General features: G+C 43.0%; 1 protein-coding gene across 8 annotated transcripts in view; it reads right to left on the reverse strand.

Annotated features, from left to right (window-relative positions):
• The window catches only part of CPNE8 (copine 8), a 91142-nt gene that overhangs the window by 62847 nt on the left and 12068 nt on the right, over nucleotides 1-16227 (reverse strand). For 4 of the 8 annotated variants that reach the window (XM_084811003.1, XM_084811000.1, XM_084811004.1 and 1 more), the window contains exons 2-3: nucleotides 3803-3843; nucleotides 1127-1173 (exon numbers count right to left, since the gene is read on the reverse strand). In XM_084811003.1, coding sequence (XP_084667129.1) covers nucleotides 1127-1173; nucleotides 3803-3843 — 88 coding nt within the window. Of the gene's footprint in view, nucleotides 1-1126; nucleotides 1174-3802; nucleotides 3868-4310; nucleotides 6077-16227 lie in introns of those variants that run through there. The other 4 variants (XM_084811002.1, XM_084810999.1, XM_084811006.1 and 1 more) reach the window with 2 other exon arrangements.

The raw sequence follows: 16227 nt of genomic DNA on the forward strand, positions 1-16227 counted from the left end.
CTAGATGGTCTTATTCCCAGTTTCAGAGTCCAGCTGCAGGGGAAAAAATTAAAAACTGCTGGGGTGGCAGGTAGAAGAAGGGCTGAATAACTGTTTCCACACACTAATTCTCTCTGCTAACTGTCCCCCTTCCCAGCCACTGCATTAGCATTGAGGGAAAAAAGGGGTTGGGAACCTGTTCTGCTCTTGTGATTTCTAGTCTGCCCCGAAGAACCAAATCCTATGTAGAGGTGAGTATGTTTAAACACGGTGACCTGGTTCACACGTAACGACAACCCATCGGTTCAACAACCCATGGGTTGTTGCGCACAAACAGAGAGGTGCGGGCACGCTGTCTCACGCACACCCACCATTTCTGCTTTTACTGTATAACCCACAATCAGCTCCTTCATAGATTGTGGAGCATGATGACCGAATCTGGACCACTGGGTTGTTCAGCCCTTAACCCATGTTAACCTATTGTCTGTTCTTGGGTTGTGCAGTAAAAGCAGAAGCGGCAGGAGCTCTGCAGGCAGTGCAACCGCTCCTCCCTGTCAAACCATGCGTTCTTTAACCCATGGGCCATCATCACATGCAAAAACAGAGCCATTGGGACATTTCATTTACATGAAACGACAAACCATGGTTTAATTAAGCATAGTTTGTTGAATCATGGGTTGTTGTTATGTACAAACTCAGAACTATGGGTTAACCATGGGTTGTTAACGAGAACTGGAACAGAGTGGCCACATTCATACATCACACATAACTTCAAAATAGTGTGTCAACCTAGCTATAGTTTGCCATAAACAATGATATCCTGGTCCACGCAACACAACAAGCTGAGATTCAGGGATAGAGAAACTGAATACTGCCAAAATCCTTCTCCTGGTTGTACGGGAGGAGGCAAGGTAAGGAGGAAGCAAGCTCAGGCTCGTTCCAATTGTGTCATTATGTTAAAATCTGGGTTTACGATGATGTATGAATGCAACCACTATTATATATTACTTTCAAAAATGTGATTCTAAGTCTCCTTTATATGACTATATGCAGCTTTCATTTTTATTGGAACTAATCCACACGTTTTTCCTTCTACCATTACAAATAACAAACTGCTATACATAAATATTTGAAACAAAAACATTACCTCTCTCCATTCTTTATTTCCCATACCTTGTGTATATAAAACACAGACTGTGGAGAGAAAAAAGGAACAGGCAATCTATTTCAGAAAATTCTGTATTTTAACATTTCTATTACAAACTTGTATTCTATAATGCTATAGGTATTAGGCAGAACATTCAAATATTATGTAAGACATCTGAGTTCATTTAGGAGTTACTGAATTGAAACTGGTATTTGATATTTATGTATATTTATGTTGTACCTGGTGATAAGATTTAGATTATGTTTTTCACTTGTAAATATGTATAAAGATTATAATTTTTTAAAAATTAAAACCCAAGACTTATGAGTTAGTGTTCAATATTACTGAAACAGCAGGATTCATTAGCCTAGTCTAATGAGCTAGGATACAAGACATTTTACTAACCATACTTACAGAATCAAGGGTTGTAATCTTAAAAACACTCAAGAGCATGTTCCACTGAGCTCAGGGGGACTGACTTCTAGGTACATCTGCTTCAGATTGTACTGGAATGCGTATGTGATTCTCATTAAGACTGGAAACTCCAGTTCACTTAAACCATGATTTGTTTGTTATTTTAAAAAGTATCACTTGAAGTGATACAATAACTTTTTGTTAGACATGTCAGCTGTGTGGAGGAGGAGAAAAAACCCTCTCACAAATAAAATTTATTTCACAATCTATAGGTCAGAGAAGTAATTACCATCAATGGGGAAAAATAAGGACATAGAAGGAAAAACAATGGTTGTGCTATAAGATTTTAATATTGGTAACTTGGGAAAGGGTAACATGAGATCAGGCAGGAGCTCCAAAACTATCTTATCTATAAGGTAGATTGGGCTAGGAATGAAATATATACAAACATGCCAAACAATTACAAGCCCATACCAAATATAAACCATTTTGTTTCCTGACCACCTTCTTCCAACAGACTAACAAATCTGACTTCAAAGTTATCATAAAATTATATTAATAACCATTAAGTCAGTCAATTCAATAGCCAGCCAGTTAGATGGTTAATTTGTTTATAACAGCAACACCACTGTAAAGTCATAAAAGATAATACACCCAGATACCATTCATACAACTCAGTAATATAGATGTATTGTTCCAAACGTTTCAGGTGTTGAAATTCTAGTCCTTTTCAAAGTGCCCACATGACACGTTGCCAATAAAAATCAATCTACTTTTCTCAATCAGTGTTGTGGACTACATCTCCAAACGTTCTCCTATTTAAGAACACCTGCACATAAAACTAGCACGTCAATGGAATCCTAGAGGAAACTATTCAGTGTCTTCCAACAATTTAACACTCTGGAATAAAGAGGTTGGCTCTTCCAGTCTGCTCATCCTACCCAAGCAACATTCTAAGGCACTGCTACTGGCAATGATGGGAGTGAGGCTTTCCTGCAATCTCCCCCACCCCCCCGTCTTTACCTCCTTAAAACATTATTTAGAATGCCACAACAAATATTCATTTCATTTGTGCATTCACCGTATTCCTTCTTGAAATACTAGTGATAAACGACAATTCATAGCAGATTAAAGCGAGGTAACCTTCATTACAGCCCTGACTTTACAGCAGCTTTGTATTTAATTAGTCATTGACCTTGTTTGCACATAACGACAATCCACCGGTTTAAAAACCAACGGGGCTGTGTCATGCACAACTGGGCATGCTACCTGCAGCACGCTCACCTCTTCCACTTTACTACACAACCCATGATCAGCTCCTTCATAGGTTGTGCAGCATGATGTGTGAATCCGGACTGCTGGGTTGTTTAGAGGCTAAACAATCCAGCAGTTAGCCCATGGTATGCTGCTGGGCTAACCACTAGCAGGTTAAAATAGTGCCTGCCACTTTAATTCCCTCATGCTATCCCTGGGGCCCTGATGGAGCATTGTTCAAGTAACTTTACATCAGGGACAGACCAGGTATTGGGGGGATTAAAATGACATACACCAGCAACAGCTCTTGCTGGCAAAAATAGCCTTTTTCTTCTTGTTGGCAGCCTCAGAGTAAAGGTCATGGAGCTGGCACCATTTGAATGCACAGCTTTGCTGCCATCTCCTTCAACACCTCTGCTTCCACACAGGCGGGTGCCTTTGTTGCCTGGTTCCCTGATTTCTCTTCTGCCCAGATGGGTGGCTTTGCCTCCTCCATTTTCAACACTTTCTCCTGTGCACTCAAGCTTAAAAATGCAACAGGCTGGCAGAGAAGGCAGATAGCACTTCATGCCTCTTCTGCCAGTCTGCTGCACTTGTAATTTGCAGAACGTTTTAGATTCCTTATTTTTACTCATAAGGGAGGCTGGCAAGGGAGGAATGAAGTACTCTGTCCATCATCTACCAGCCCCTTTTATGTGTAAAAAAGGCAGGCAAGTAACATTGTTTGCAGGCTAGTACCTTTTGGAGACTTGTCAACAACAATGCTTTACAGTACTGGGGTATGGATTTATTTACAAGAACTAATGTCATTATCAGCAGTGATTCCTGAGTAATACAGTATACATGAAAGAGGCTTTATTGACCTTTTATTCTATCCCGTGTTGAATTCAGACTAATCTAAAGAAAAACATTTAGCTACGTGGTGAGTAGTGAATAGAAGAGACAATAAGCATCATTTCATCACTACCTCATTCCAACAGAGAAGCATCAAAAGAATACAATACTTACTTGGATCGGATTTTGAAAATGTGTCTCTGTCCAAAAGGTTCCTATTAATGAAAGAAAACCAAATTCTGTTTTTGTTAAAAGGTAATCATAGAATAGAATAGTAATATTACTAATTACTAAAAGAAGACTTTAAAAAGACTTCAAAAATCAATCAATATTTTCTTCAGGAATTATTCCATCTAGAATAAGACCAAGGCAAGTTTGGGGTAGGTTGTAACTGAGAGGAAGACAGGAATGAAAGAAGCAAATATAGACTGCAGTCTATATTTGCAGGAGCCCCCTGCAAACGAGCAGGAGCCTCCTCCCCAAGCATAAGGAGCCCCTGTGATGAAGCATCTCAGCCCCAGTGACAAAGCGTTATACAAACCAGGAAACTAAGTGCTTGCCCCTACTCCCAAACAGAATTGTAAACCATAGTTTAAACATGCAAGCAAGCAGTAACTGAACTAACAAGCTTATGAATTTCATATAATAGCATAAAAGAGTGGCGGCCAAACTACACACTGACCTGGTTTGCATGTAATAGCAGCAAATTGTGGGTCAAGTAACCCACGATTTGCCACAGTGCGGGCCCAGCGGATGCTGCTTCTGCTTTGCATAATCAACTTCAAATTGGCCCAACTGGAGGTTGATTCATGACATGCGAACCTGGACACTATGGGTTAAACAATCCAGTTAACCTAAGAACGTAAGGGAGATTTCCTCTCCCCACTACTGCCGCTACCTATGGGGAAACTGCTCCTTCACTGGACATTCTCATCTATGGAGTATCTTATTTATAGCAAATACTTTATTTATAGCAAGTACTATTCCAGCTGCACTGGCTGCCAGTCCATTTCCGGGCCCAATTCAAAGTGCTGGTATTAACATTTAAAGCCCTTAACGGCTTGGGGCCAGGTTATCTGAAGGATCGCCTCCTCCCATATGTGCCTGCCTGGACCTTAAGATCATCGTCAGTGGCCGTCCTCCGTGAGCCCCTGCCAAAGCAAGTGAGGCGGGTGGCTACTAGGAGGAGGGCTTTTTCTGCTGTGGCACCCCGGCTCTGGAATGAGCTTCCTAGTGAGGTTCGCCTGGCACCTACATTGTATTCCTTTCGGCGCCAGGTGAAGACCTTTTTATTCTCCCAGGCATTTTAGCATTTTAGCTTTCTGAACTTTTAGCTTTGCTGTTTTAAATCTGTATTTTAAACTCCTGCACTGCTGCTAGGTTTTATTGTGGTTGCATTGTTATATTGTGGTTTTAATGTTCTGTATATTTTAAATTGTTTTATTGTGTGCTGTTTGGTTTTAATTTTTGTGAACCGCCCAGAGAGCTTCGGCTATTGGGCGGTATAGAAATAAATAAATAAATAAATAAATAAATAAATAAATAAATACTTATATTTATGGGCCTAAGGAACAGTCTGCCACTACAACTCAAGAATTCCACAAGCTGACCCTTTTCTCCTGTCACCAATTCTATTAGAATACTTTAAAAACCCCTAGTAACTGGTATAAGAGGCTTAGGCATGAGATGGGCACAAACACTAGAGACCAGCTGAACAATTAAAGAAGTAATTTATTATAGGAATATTTTGTACATAAATATTGTACAAATATTTAGGGATTGCTAATATTAATTATGCTAAATATTAGGGATTGCTAATATTTACTTTGGGCATTTCAAAAGACTGCTTAGTGACAATTCTCTAGGACTCAAGAGACACTGATGCTGATACAAGGCTCTAAGGACTTCTTTTACCTAAGGCAAATTCCCTAAACTTCCACCCCAGCCAAATACCCTTACATCCAGGTCCAGCATCTGGGTACAGTCTTCCTCTGACAACAAAAGCTCCTCCCACTGGATTACTGACTGCTAGGACAGTTTATCTGGGTTTTTACTGCCTGCTTGTATAACCTTTCTCTGGCAAGATCTTAGGGCAGCCTCTCAGATAACACAGCCACCTGCTTCCTACTGATCTTCACCAGCCACCTAAGGTTATCCCTAGGGATGTACGAAAGTCACTTACCTTTCTGCGGATTATGTTGATGGTGCGAGGGGAAGCGTTCCGTCCCTCCCCCCGGAATCCTCGACGGGAGGGAGGTGATCCGTTCCTCCCCCCCAGAATCATCCACGGCCGGCTGTGCTCCCCGGCAGCTCTGTGGTGGAATTCCACTCCATGGTGGAATTCTGACATCCCTAGTTATCCCAGCCAGGCCAGAGCTGTCCGCAGCCAGATTTCCGGCCACGGAGGGCTCTGGGGAAAAAAAAATAACCGCATACGCAAATGGCAGCAACTACGGCCGCCGCCATTTGCGTTCCTTATTTTTGGCCGTCTTAATCTACGTAAATATTTACGTAGACTATGACCGCAAAAATAAAGGGGAACGCAAATAGCGTAGCAGGCGCTATTTGCGTCCCTTTTTGATTCACCATTTTAGGCTACGTAAATCTTTACGTAGGCTAAAATGGCACATCAAAAAGGGACGCAAATAGCGCCCGCTACGCTATTTGCGTTCCCCTTTATTTTCGCCGTCATAGTCAATGTAAATATTTACGTAGACTAAGACAGCCAAAAATAAGGAACGCAAATGGCGGCGGCCATAGCCGCCGCCATTTGCATACATGGTGTTTTTTTTTAAAACCCAGCCATAATAGGCTACATAAATCTTTACGTAGCCTATCACGTCGTTTTTGTGTGTGTGTTTTTACAAGACTGCAAAGGGCGGCGGCGGCAGCCGGTCGGAAGACCAGCCACCACCGCCGCAGAAACCGCCGCTGGAGCCGCCGCCACCCGGAAGATCCGCCCCAGGTAAGTCTCGTCCAAGGGGGGATCCGCGGGGGGGCGGGCGGCAGGCCGTGGTGGAATTCTGACATCCCTAGTTATCCCACAGAGAAATAATAGCTATTCACTTTGTCCTCAGTCCTTCTAAAACACCACATACCAACCAGCAGACCTTCTCCCTCTCTCTCCACAGACAAACTCTGACTAAACTCCTGTTAACTGCCATACCTTAACTGCCATTTCCAACCACTGTTTTCCATCTAGCTAGAATCCCCAGCCAATCAGAATTGAATTTACCTGATCCAGGCCCCATCTAACAATATTCAAAGCAATTGTCTCTCTCTCTCTCCCCCACGTCAGAATGTCACTCAACAACTACTACACAGGACTCTGACAGAAAGAAAACAAGGCCTCGGGTATACTCAAGATACATTGTAACTTCACAGAGGCCCCACAAAGTACACATTACAGAACCACAATAGTTACTTTACAGGCATTTCTTCAGAAATAACCTTAGGTTAACTGTGGGTTGTTTAACCCATGATTAACCCATAGACCCAGTTCGCATGTATTGGCAGGAAATCATGGGTTAATTAACCCACAATTTGCTGGGGTTGTGTGCCGCTACCATTTTGAATATGCAATCTGCAATCGGCCTCATTGGGGGTTATTCTGTAACGTGCAAACCCAGATACTACGGGTTAATTGTGGGTTAAACAACCCAGTTAACCTGAGAACGAATCATAGGTTAAATGTGGGTTGTTTAACCTTCAATTAACCCATAGTGTCAGGGCTAGCACATCACGGAATAACCTTTGGTCTGATTAGAGATTGCATATTCAAAATTATTGTGGCACATGCTGGGCACACGCTGCAGTAGATCGAGGGTTACTTAATCCACAGTTAACCCACAATTTGCCACCATTACATGCCAACAGGGCCATTGTATATAGATGCATATAATTTCCCCGTGACTTTTTTTTCTTTTTAAGGAAACTCTACTGCAGAAACCTACAAACTTGAATTGAGTACCAATAGGGCAGAGCAGGGGTTCCCAACTAGGGATATCAGAGAATTCCACCCCTGGCCCCCCACAGATCCCCCCCCCCGGGACGAGACTTACCTGGGGCAGATGTTCCGGGCGGCGGCGGCAGCTCCGGTGGCTGGTCTTCCGACCGGCCGCCGCCGCCGCCATCTGCAGTCGGGAGATTGTTGTTGTGTGTTGTTTTTTTTTTACAGAGACGTGATAGGCTACGTAAAGATTTACGTAGCCTATTACAGCTGGGTTAAAAAAAAAAACCCGCGTACACAAATGGCGGCAGCTACGGCCACCGCCATTTGCGTTCCTTATTTTTCACCCTCTTAGTCTACGTAAATATTTACATAGACTATTAAGGCAAAAATAAAGGGGAATGCAAATAGCGTAGCGGGCACTATTTGCATCCCTTTTTGATTTGCCGTTTTAGCCTATGTAAATATTTACGTAGGCTAAAACGGTGAATCAAAAAGGGATGCAAATAGCGCCCACTACGCTATTGCATTCCCCTTTATTTTCGCCGTATTAGTCTACGTAAATAAGACGGTGAAAAATAAGGAACGCAAATGGCAGTGGCCGTAGCCGCCGCCATTTGCGTACACGTGTTTTTGGGGGGTTTACCCAGAGCCCTCCGTGGCCGGAAATCTGGCTGCGGATGGCTCTGGCCTGGGCCTGGCCGGCTGCTCCGCGGAGCCGCCACGGAGCACAGCCGGCCGTTGAGGATTCCGGGGGGGAAGAACAGATCACCTCCCCCCCCCCATCGAGGATTCTGGGGGGAGGGACGGAACGCCTCCCCCCCACACACCATGAACATAATCCGTGGAAAGGTAAGTGACTTTCGTACATCCCTACTCCCAACCTTTTCGGACCCATGGGAACATTTGGAAATTGGAGAAACTGCTGTGGGCACAACTACAAATTTGCTCCCACAGAGGATGTGGCTAGTTACATAATAGCTGCCGTGGGAGCCAGGATAGTCAAAAGAGGTGCGGGGGGGGGGGGAGAGATAGAAACAGCAAGGCTAGAGGCTAGGAGGGAGGGACAGGAAAACAGCAAGGCAAAGGGGTAGAGGAGAGAGAAAGTGTGAGTCTAGAGGCTGGGGGGAGAAACAGCAATATAAAGAGGCGTGGGGGGGGAAGTAGTGAGGCTAGAGGCTGGAAGTGGAGAAAAACAGCAAGATAAAGGGGTATGTCAAAGAGAAAGAACAAGGCTAGGGGCTAGAAAGGGAGAGAAAGAAAAAGGCTTGGGACAGGGAAGGGAGAGAAATAGCAAGGAAAGGTGTTGGGTGGAGAGAAATAGCAGGGTTCGAGGCTGGGAATGAAAAGAGAGAGAGTGCGCAAAGGTCTGTGTGAATGAAAGAAGATTCAGTGCGGCCAGAAAGGATTTGCAACAATGTAAATGTAATTTTCTTCTATCGCATAGAACAAATTCAAACGTGAACTGAAAAAAGAAGATGGTATGGTCCTTTTAGCTTAACCAATCTGATCTGTTAACACCCTTCAAGGGGAAAGCTTTTACACATGGGAGCATGCAACCATGTTCTTGCAATCTGAAGTGGTATAGTCCAGGGGTGGATGGAAGCCAGATCAACATCTGGTAGATTTCTTGGTGATTTGCAGTAGATCAGCAAGGATTTCCAAACTCAAAATTGTTTAACAACAGCAGCAATAAAATGACTCTCTTTCTGCCCTAAATTTACACTGAAATCAAGAAAGATTACATATTTGTGTGCAAAGGCTAAGAAAAAAGGGGGGGAATAGAACAATTTTGGATTATGAAGTATTTTATTTTAGAATTAATGAAATGCCTAAGCCAAGGTGTTCATCTATTACTACCTTGGCTTTACTGTCACAAAATGATTTCTACGTGATAGGAAGACTTTTATGTAAGACATAGGCAAACATGTAGTGTTCAAGCTTGTTGAGGTTCTCTGATTTTTTCCTCAAAGCTTGCTTCATCTTGTTTGCATTCTGAATGTGAGCACTTTTTTCAACTGGGAAAAATGTGCATTTTTGATCTAGAAAAATACACATTCTTTAAAGTGTGCATTTCCCCCCAATTGAAACCCCCACGCACACCTTTTTAAATGCGCATTTTTCCCCAATCAAAAATACGCATTGTCTCCCACAGGCTAAAATGTGAAAATGAAGATTTTGGGGGGATTTGCACCTTTTCAGAAGTGCATACTTGTGCATATTTGCACTTTGGAACACGAATGCAAGTTCAGGGAATTGTGATAATTTCCCAAGAACTGTGTTCCTTCCCGTGCTCACATTCAGGGTTGCAAACGGGAGATGTTTCCACAATTTGTGAATGAAGTTCTTGTACATGCCTGATAAGAGAAGATACGTAAAATTTCTGGAAATTTTGAAGCCACGTGGGAAAATGGTTTTTTAATCCTCTCTGTAAAATTCTCAGAGTGATTATTACTTTCATTCCTTATTAAAATTGATGTAATGTATCTTTTACTCATAGATATTTAGGAATTCTCTTAAGTCATGATCAGTTTCCCAACATGTGACTATAGTCACTATACCATAAAATGTGAAGAAAATGTATATTCTTGACAGTTTGAGTTTTTAAAGTCCTATCTTTATGGGCTTGTTTGGGTTTGATGCTATAACAGTCAATAAACATAATTCTAAACCCCACATATGAGAGAAACACTGTATATTATCCTGCCACTACTACCACATGCAATGGAACGTGTGGGTTATTCCATATATGCTTCTTTTAAAAAACAAACACTTTGAGGCTTGGGTCTATGGAACTCACTGCCAGAGTTTTTAATAAAGGACACAGTTAGATTGCACCATTAGGGAATGCTGCCTCAGCTATCAAACTTTTTACTGCTGTCACCAAAATAAACCCTCTATACCTAAAAGAAACTCAGTAGCCTGGTTCCTATGGTGTAGCCATGGGCTTGATACAACCACTAGAGACAACCTCTCAGAATAAACTAAAATAAATGTGTTTATTAAGGGGAAACATTTACAAAAGGGAATAAAAATATACTTGGTTACCATTCCTAATAGGTAAGCATGTCTTCCCCAGCTAAATAAGCTCTTGATAACTTTTCCTTCAGAGCAGACCTCCTTAAACTCCACCCCAACCAATTCCAAACAAACAAGAACAGATGCTGTACAACAGTCCATATCTTCCTGCTTCTTCTAGCTTCTAGGAAGGATGATTCAGTTGTTTCAGGGACTACTTGCAGAAGTTGGTGGGGACAGCAAGGCTCTTCGATGGAGCAGACCCAGGCCTGTCCTCCCTCCCCTCCCACCATTTTGCTCCCTTTTCTCCCTCTCCATCTCTTACAAGGTCACAGTTGCGACCTCATAAGAGAAGCTTTCCACCAGCAACTGGGAGGGGGAAGGGAAGATCCACGATCAGAACTCCTCTGCGGTTGTAGCTCTGTCTACAGGCAATGTCTGAGGACTGTAGGATTGCTCTGTAAATTGTATTATGTATGATTTGGTCTGCTTATTATCATGTTTGGTATATAAATTTTAAAGAACAGGCTATTCAGACAACAGTTACAAATTTATTGTGTTTATATTTAAATATTTTTAATTTTAATGATAATTTAATGAAAAAACAGGTTTTGCATAATACATTTTATATTCCTAAAGGAACAAAATGACTTCCTATCTGTAAAAAGCGCTAAAAATAGTATTACATATTTTTCCATGATTTTTTCCCCATTGCCTCAAAATTTCTGGAAATTTTATATCTCTAGGTTCAGCCTGTTCCAATGCATGTGTAGTTGGAACTATGTTCTACCACAAAAGTGTGAATAACATTAGCATTTCAGTCATTTGAAGCATAAAACAAAGGAAACCCTACTTTTTAAAAAGTTCCCTGTCTGATCCCCTGGAGGATGTTCTTACTCATCATAGGTCATTAGGCAAGTGATTATTTCCATGTGGCTGCATCCAACTTAATCATTTGTTCAGAGAAAGAAAATTGCACTCACGAAAGGGGGTCGTTCTATGACAGCAATTCTCCTTCTGTGACCAGGGCGGTTAGACTGGACCCATAGCTGTTTAAAATAATAATTACTCACATTCTAAAATAATAAAAATGTGCACCAACAATCCCTACTTACCAGAGACTAAATTTTTCTGCTACCTATCCCAGGTAATCCCCTTCATGGATCACTGCCTTGTTGTGGCAAAGGGGCTTGCGTAACTCAGTGAAGCCATAAGCTATGCCGTGCAGGGCCACCCAAGACGGACAGGTCATGGCAGAGAGTTCTAACAAAATGTGGTCCACTGGAGAAGGAAATGGCAACCCACTCCAGTATTCTTGCCAAGAAAACCCCATGGAACGTATCACAAGGCTAAAAGATATGACGCCGGAAGATGAGCCCCTCAGGTCAGAAGGTGTCCAATATGCTACTGGGGAAGAGCAGAGGGTATTTCCAAGTAGCGCCAGAAAGAGTGAAGCGGCTGGGCCAAACCCGAAAGGACACTCAGCTGTGGATGTGTCTGGCGGTGAAAAGAAAATCCGATGCTGTAAAGAACAATATTGTTTAGGAACCTGGAATGTCAGATCAATGAATCAAGGTAAGCTGGAGGTGGTCAAACATGAGATGGCAAGATTGAACATCGACATCTTGGGAATCAGCGAACTAAAATGGACAGGCATGGGCGAATTTAATTCAGGTGACCATCATATCTACTATTGTGGGCAAGAATCCCTTAGAAGAAATGGAGTAGCACTCATAGTCAACAAAAGGGTGGGAAAAGCAGTACTGGGGTACAATCTTAAAAATGATAGAATGATCTCAGTACGAATTCAAGGCAAACCATTCAACATCACAGTAATTCAAGTCTATGCCCCAACCACTGAGGACGAAGAAGCTGAGGTTGATCGGTTCTATGAAGACCTACAACACCTTCTAGAACTCACACCAAAAAAAGATGTCCTTTTCATCATAGGGGATTGGAATGCTAAAGTAGGAAGTCAAGAAATCACCGGGATAACAGGCAGGCATGGCCTTGGTGTACAAAATGAAGCAGGACAAAAGCTAATAGAGTTTTGCCAAGAGAACATGCTGATCATAGCAAACACTCTTTTCCAACAGCACAAGAGGCGACTCTACACATGGACCTCACCAGATGGTCAGTATCGAAATCAGATTGATTATGTCCTTTGCAGCCAAAGATGGAGAAGCTCCATACAGTCAGTAAAAACAAGACCTGGAGCTGACTGTGGCTCAGATCATGAGCTGCTTCTTGCAAAATTTCGGCTTAAATTGAAGAACGTCGGGAAAACCACTAAACCGTTCAGGTATGACCTAAATCATATCCCTGATGAATATACAGTGGAGGTGAGGAATAGATTTCAGGGATTAGACCTGATAGACAGAGTGCCTGAGGAACTATGGACGGAGGTCCGTAACATTGTTCAGGAGGCAGCAACGAAATCCGTCCCAAAGAAAAAGAAATGCAAGAAAGCCAAGTGGCTGTCTGATGAGGCTTTACAAGTAGCTGAGGAAAGAAGGGAAGCGAAAAGCAAGGGAGAAAGGGGAAGATATACCCAACTAAATGCAGAGTTCCAGAGAATAGCAAGGACAGACAAGAAGGCCTTCTTAAATGAACAATGCAAAGAAATCGAGGAAAACAACAGAATGGGAAAGACTAGAGATCTCTTCAAGAAAATTGGAGATCTCAAGGGAACGTTTTGTGCAAAGATGGGCATGATAAAGGACAAAGAAGGCAGGGACCTAACAGAAGCAGATGAGATTAAGAAGAGGTGGCAAGAATACACAGAAGAACTATACAGGAAAGATCTGAATGTCCCTGATAGCCATGATAGTGCGGTCACTGAACTTGAGCCGGACATCCTCGAGAGTGAAGTCAAGTGGGCCTTAGGAAGCATTAGTAACAACAAAGCTAGCGGAGATGACAGTCTTCCAGCTGAGCTATTTAAAATCCTAAAAGACGATGCTGTTAAAGTGCTGCATTCAATATGCCAACAAATCTGGAACACTCAACAGTGGCCACAAGACTGGAAAAGGTCAGTTTACATTCCAATTCCAAAGAAGGGCAACGCCAAAGAGTGTTCAAACTACCGCAGAATTGCGCTCATTTCACATGCCAGCAAGGTGATGCTCAAAATCCTACAAGCTAGGCTTCAGCAGTATGCGAACCGAGAACTACCAGAAGTACAAGCTGGGTTTAGAAGAGGCAGAGGAACTAGAGATCAAATCGCCAACATTCGCTGCATCATGGAGAAAGCAAGAGAATTCCAGAAAAACGTCTATTTCTGCTTCACTGACTACGCTAAAGCCTTTGATTGTGTGGATCACAATAAACTGTGGCAAATTCTGAAAGAGATGGGAGTACCAGACCACCTTACCTGTCTCCTGAGAAACCTGTACGAGGATCAAGAAGGAACAGTAAGAACCAGAGATGGAACAACCGATTGGTTCAAAATTGGGAAAGGAGTACGACAAGGCTGCATATTGTCACCCTGCTTATTTAACTTATATGCAGAGTACATCATGAGAAATGCCGGGTTGGATGAATCACAGGTCGGAATTAAGATTGCCGGGAGAATTATCAACAACCTCCGATATGCAGACGATACCACCCTAATGGCAGAAAGCGAAGAGGATCTCAAGAGCCTCTTGTTGAGGGTGAAAGAGGAGAGTGCAAAAGCTGGTTTGAAACTCAACATTAAAAAAACGAAGATCATGTCATCTGGCCCTATCACCTCCTGGCATATAGAAGGGGAAGAAATGGAAGCAGTGACAGATTTTACTTTCTTGGGCTCCAAGATCACCGCAGACGGTGACTGTAGCCATGAAATTAAAAGACGCTTGCTCCTTGGGAGGAAAGCTATGGCCAACCTAGACAGCATAGTAAGAAGCAGAGACATCACCTTGCCGACAAAGGTCCGTCTAATCAAAGCTATGGTTTTCCCAGTAGTAATGTATGGCTGTGAGAGCTGGACTATAAGGAAGGCTGAGCGCCGAAGAATTGATGCTTTCGAACTGTGGTGCTGGAGAAGACTCTTACGAGTCCCCTGGACTGCAAGGAGGTCAAATCAGTCCATCCTAAAGGAAATCAACCCTGAGTGCTCATTGGAAGGACAGATAATGAAGCTGAAGCTCCAATATTTTGGCCACCTAATGCGAAGAGAAAACTCCCTGGAAAAGACCTTGATGCTGGGAAAGACTGAAGGCAAAAGGAGAAGGGGACGGCAGAGGATGAGATGGCTAGATAGCATCACCGATGCAATGAATATGAACTTGAGCACGCTCCGGGAGAGAGCGCAGGAAAGGAAGGCCTGGCGTGCTATGGTCCATGGGGTCACGAAGAGTCGGACACGACTGAACGACTGAACAACAATCCCAGGTAAATCACCTTCCCTATTTGCAATTATTCTAGAAGTACAAATAGATCCACTTTGATATTAATCTGAAGGTGGAGGAATTATGTGTGACTCCGTTGTCATGATCAGATCACTATCTGGTTAGTTTTGGACTGGCTGCCAATACCACAGTAGTGAAAGCTGCAAAGAAAGCTCATGTTTCTGTCACCATCACATCCGCCAAGAATAGATTGGCAATGCTTTTTCATACTGTGCAAGGCCTCCTTCGGCAGAATGCTGGAGACTGGGAAACAGAGCAGTCAGTGGCTCACTGTGAACAATTTGCTTCATTCTTTGCGGATGAAGTGACATAATCTTGGCAAACATTGTCCAGGGTTTTTTGGATTCTTTTCAGCTTGTGGATCTTGAGGATGTGGACAGGGTAACTAGAGCAATGAAGGCCACCACCTGTGTATTCAACTCTTGTCCTTGCCTGATTAAATCAGCCAAAGTAGGACTGATGCCATGGCTAAGGGAAGTGATTAATGCCTCCTTGCAGGGGGGGGGGGTGTTATTCCCTCTTGCTTAAAAGAGGCAGTAATAAGAATTTTATTAAAGAGGAGAGCTAACTCTAGGCCAGTCTCAAATGTACCATGCTTGACTAAGGTGATTGAAAAGGTGGTGGTGCTGGAACTCCAGATGCATCTGAATGAAACTGATTATCTAGACCCATTTCAATCAGGCTTTCTGCTGGGATATGGGACGGAGACTGCTTTGGTCACCATTGTAACTGACCTACTCTGGGAACTGGATGGAGGAAGCACAGCCCTATTCGTTCTCTTGGACCTTTTGGCAGCTTTGATACCATTGACCATGGCATCCTTTCGGATCATCTGGCAGGGCTAGGCCTTGAGGGTGCTGTTTGCAGTGGTTCCCATCCTTTTTGTTAGGCCACATCCAGAAAGTGGTGCTGGGGGATTACTGTTCGACTCCATGGTCATTGGCCTGTTGTGTCCCACATGGCTCTATCTTGTGCTCCATTTTGTTCAATATCAATATGGAACCACTGGGAGGGGTCATGCAGCGATTTGGAGTAAAGTGCCACCAATATGCTGATGACACCCAGTTCTATTGCTCTTTGTCACCTATCACCAAGGAAGCAGATGAAACCCTTGAATGCTGCCTGGGTTCAATAATGGGCTGGATGAGGATGAACAAGCTGAAATTAAACCCAGCAAAGACAGAGGTGTTAATGGGTCAGTAGAAAGCCTGACTCAGAGACTGGAATTCAACCTATTCTGG

This window comes from Heloderma suspectum, chromosome 7 (assembly GCF_057233095.1).
Source record: "Heloderma suspectum isolate Gila_16-S chromosome 7, 16-S_ref, whole genome shotgun sequence".
Classification (NCBI taxonomy): Eukaryota; Metazoa; Chordata; class Lepidosauria; order Squamata; family Helodermatidae; genus Heloderma; species Heloderma suspectum.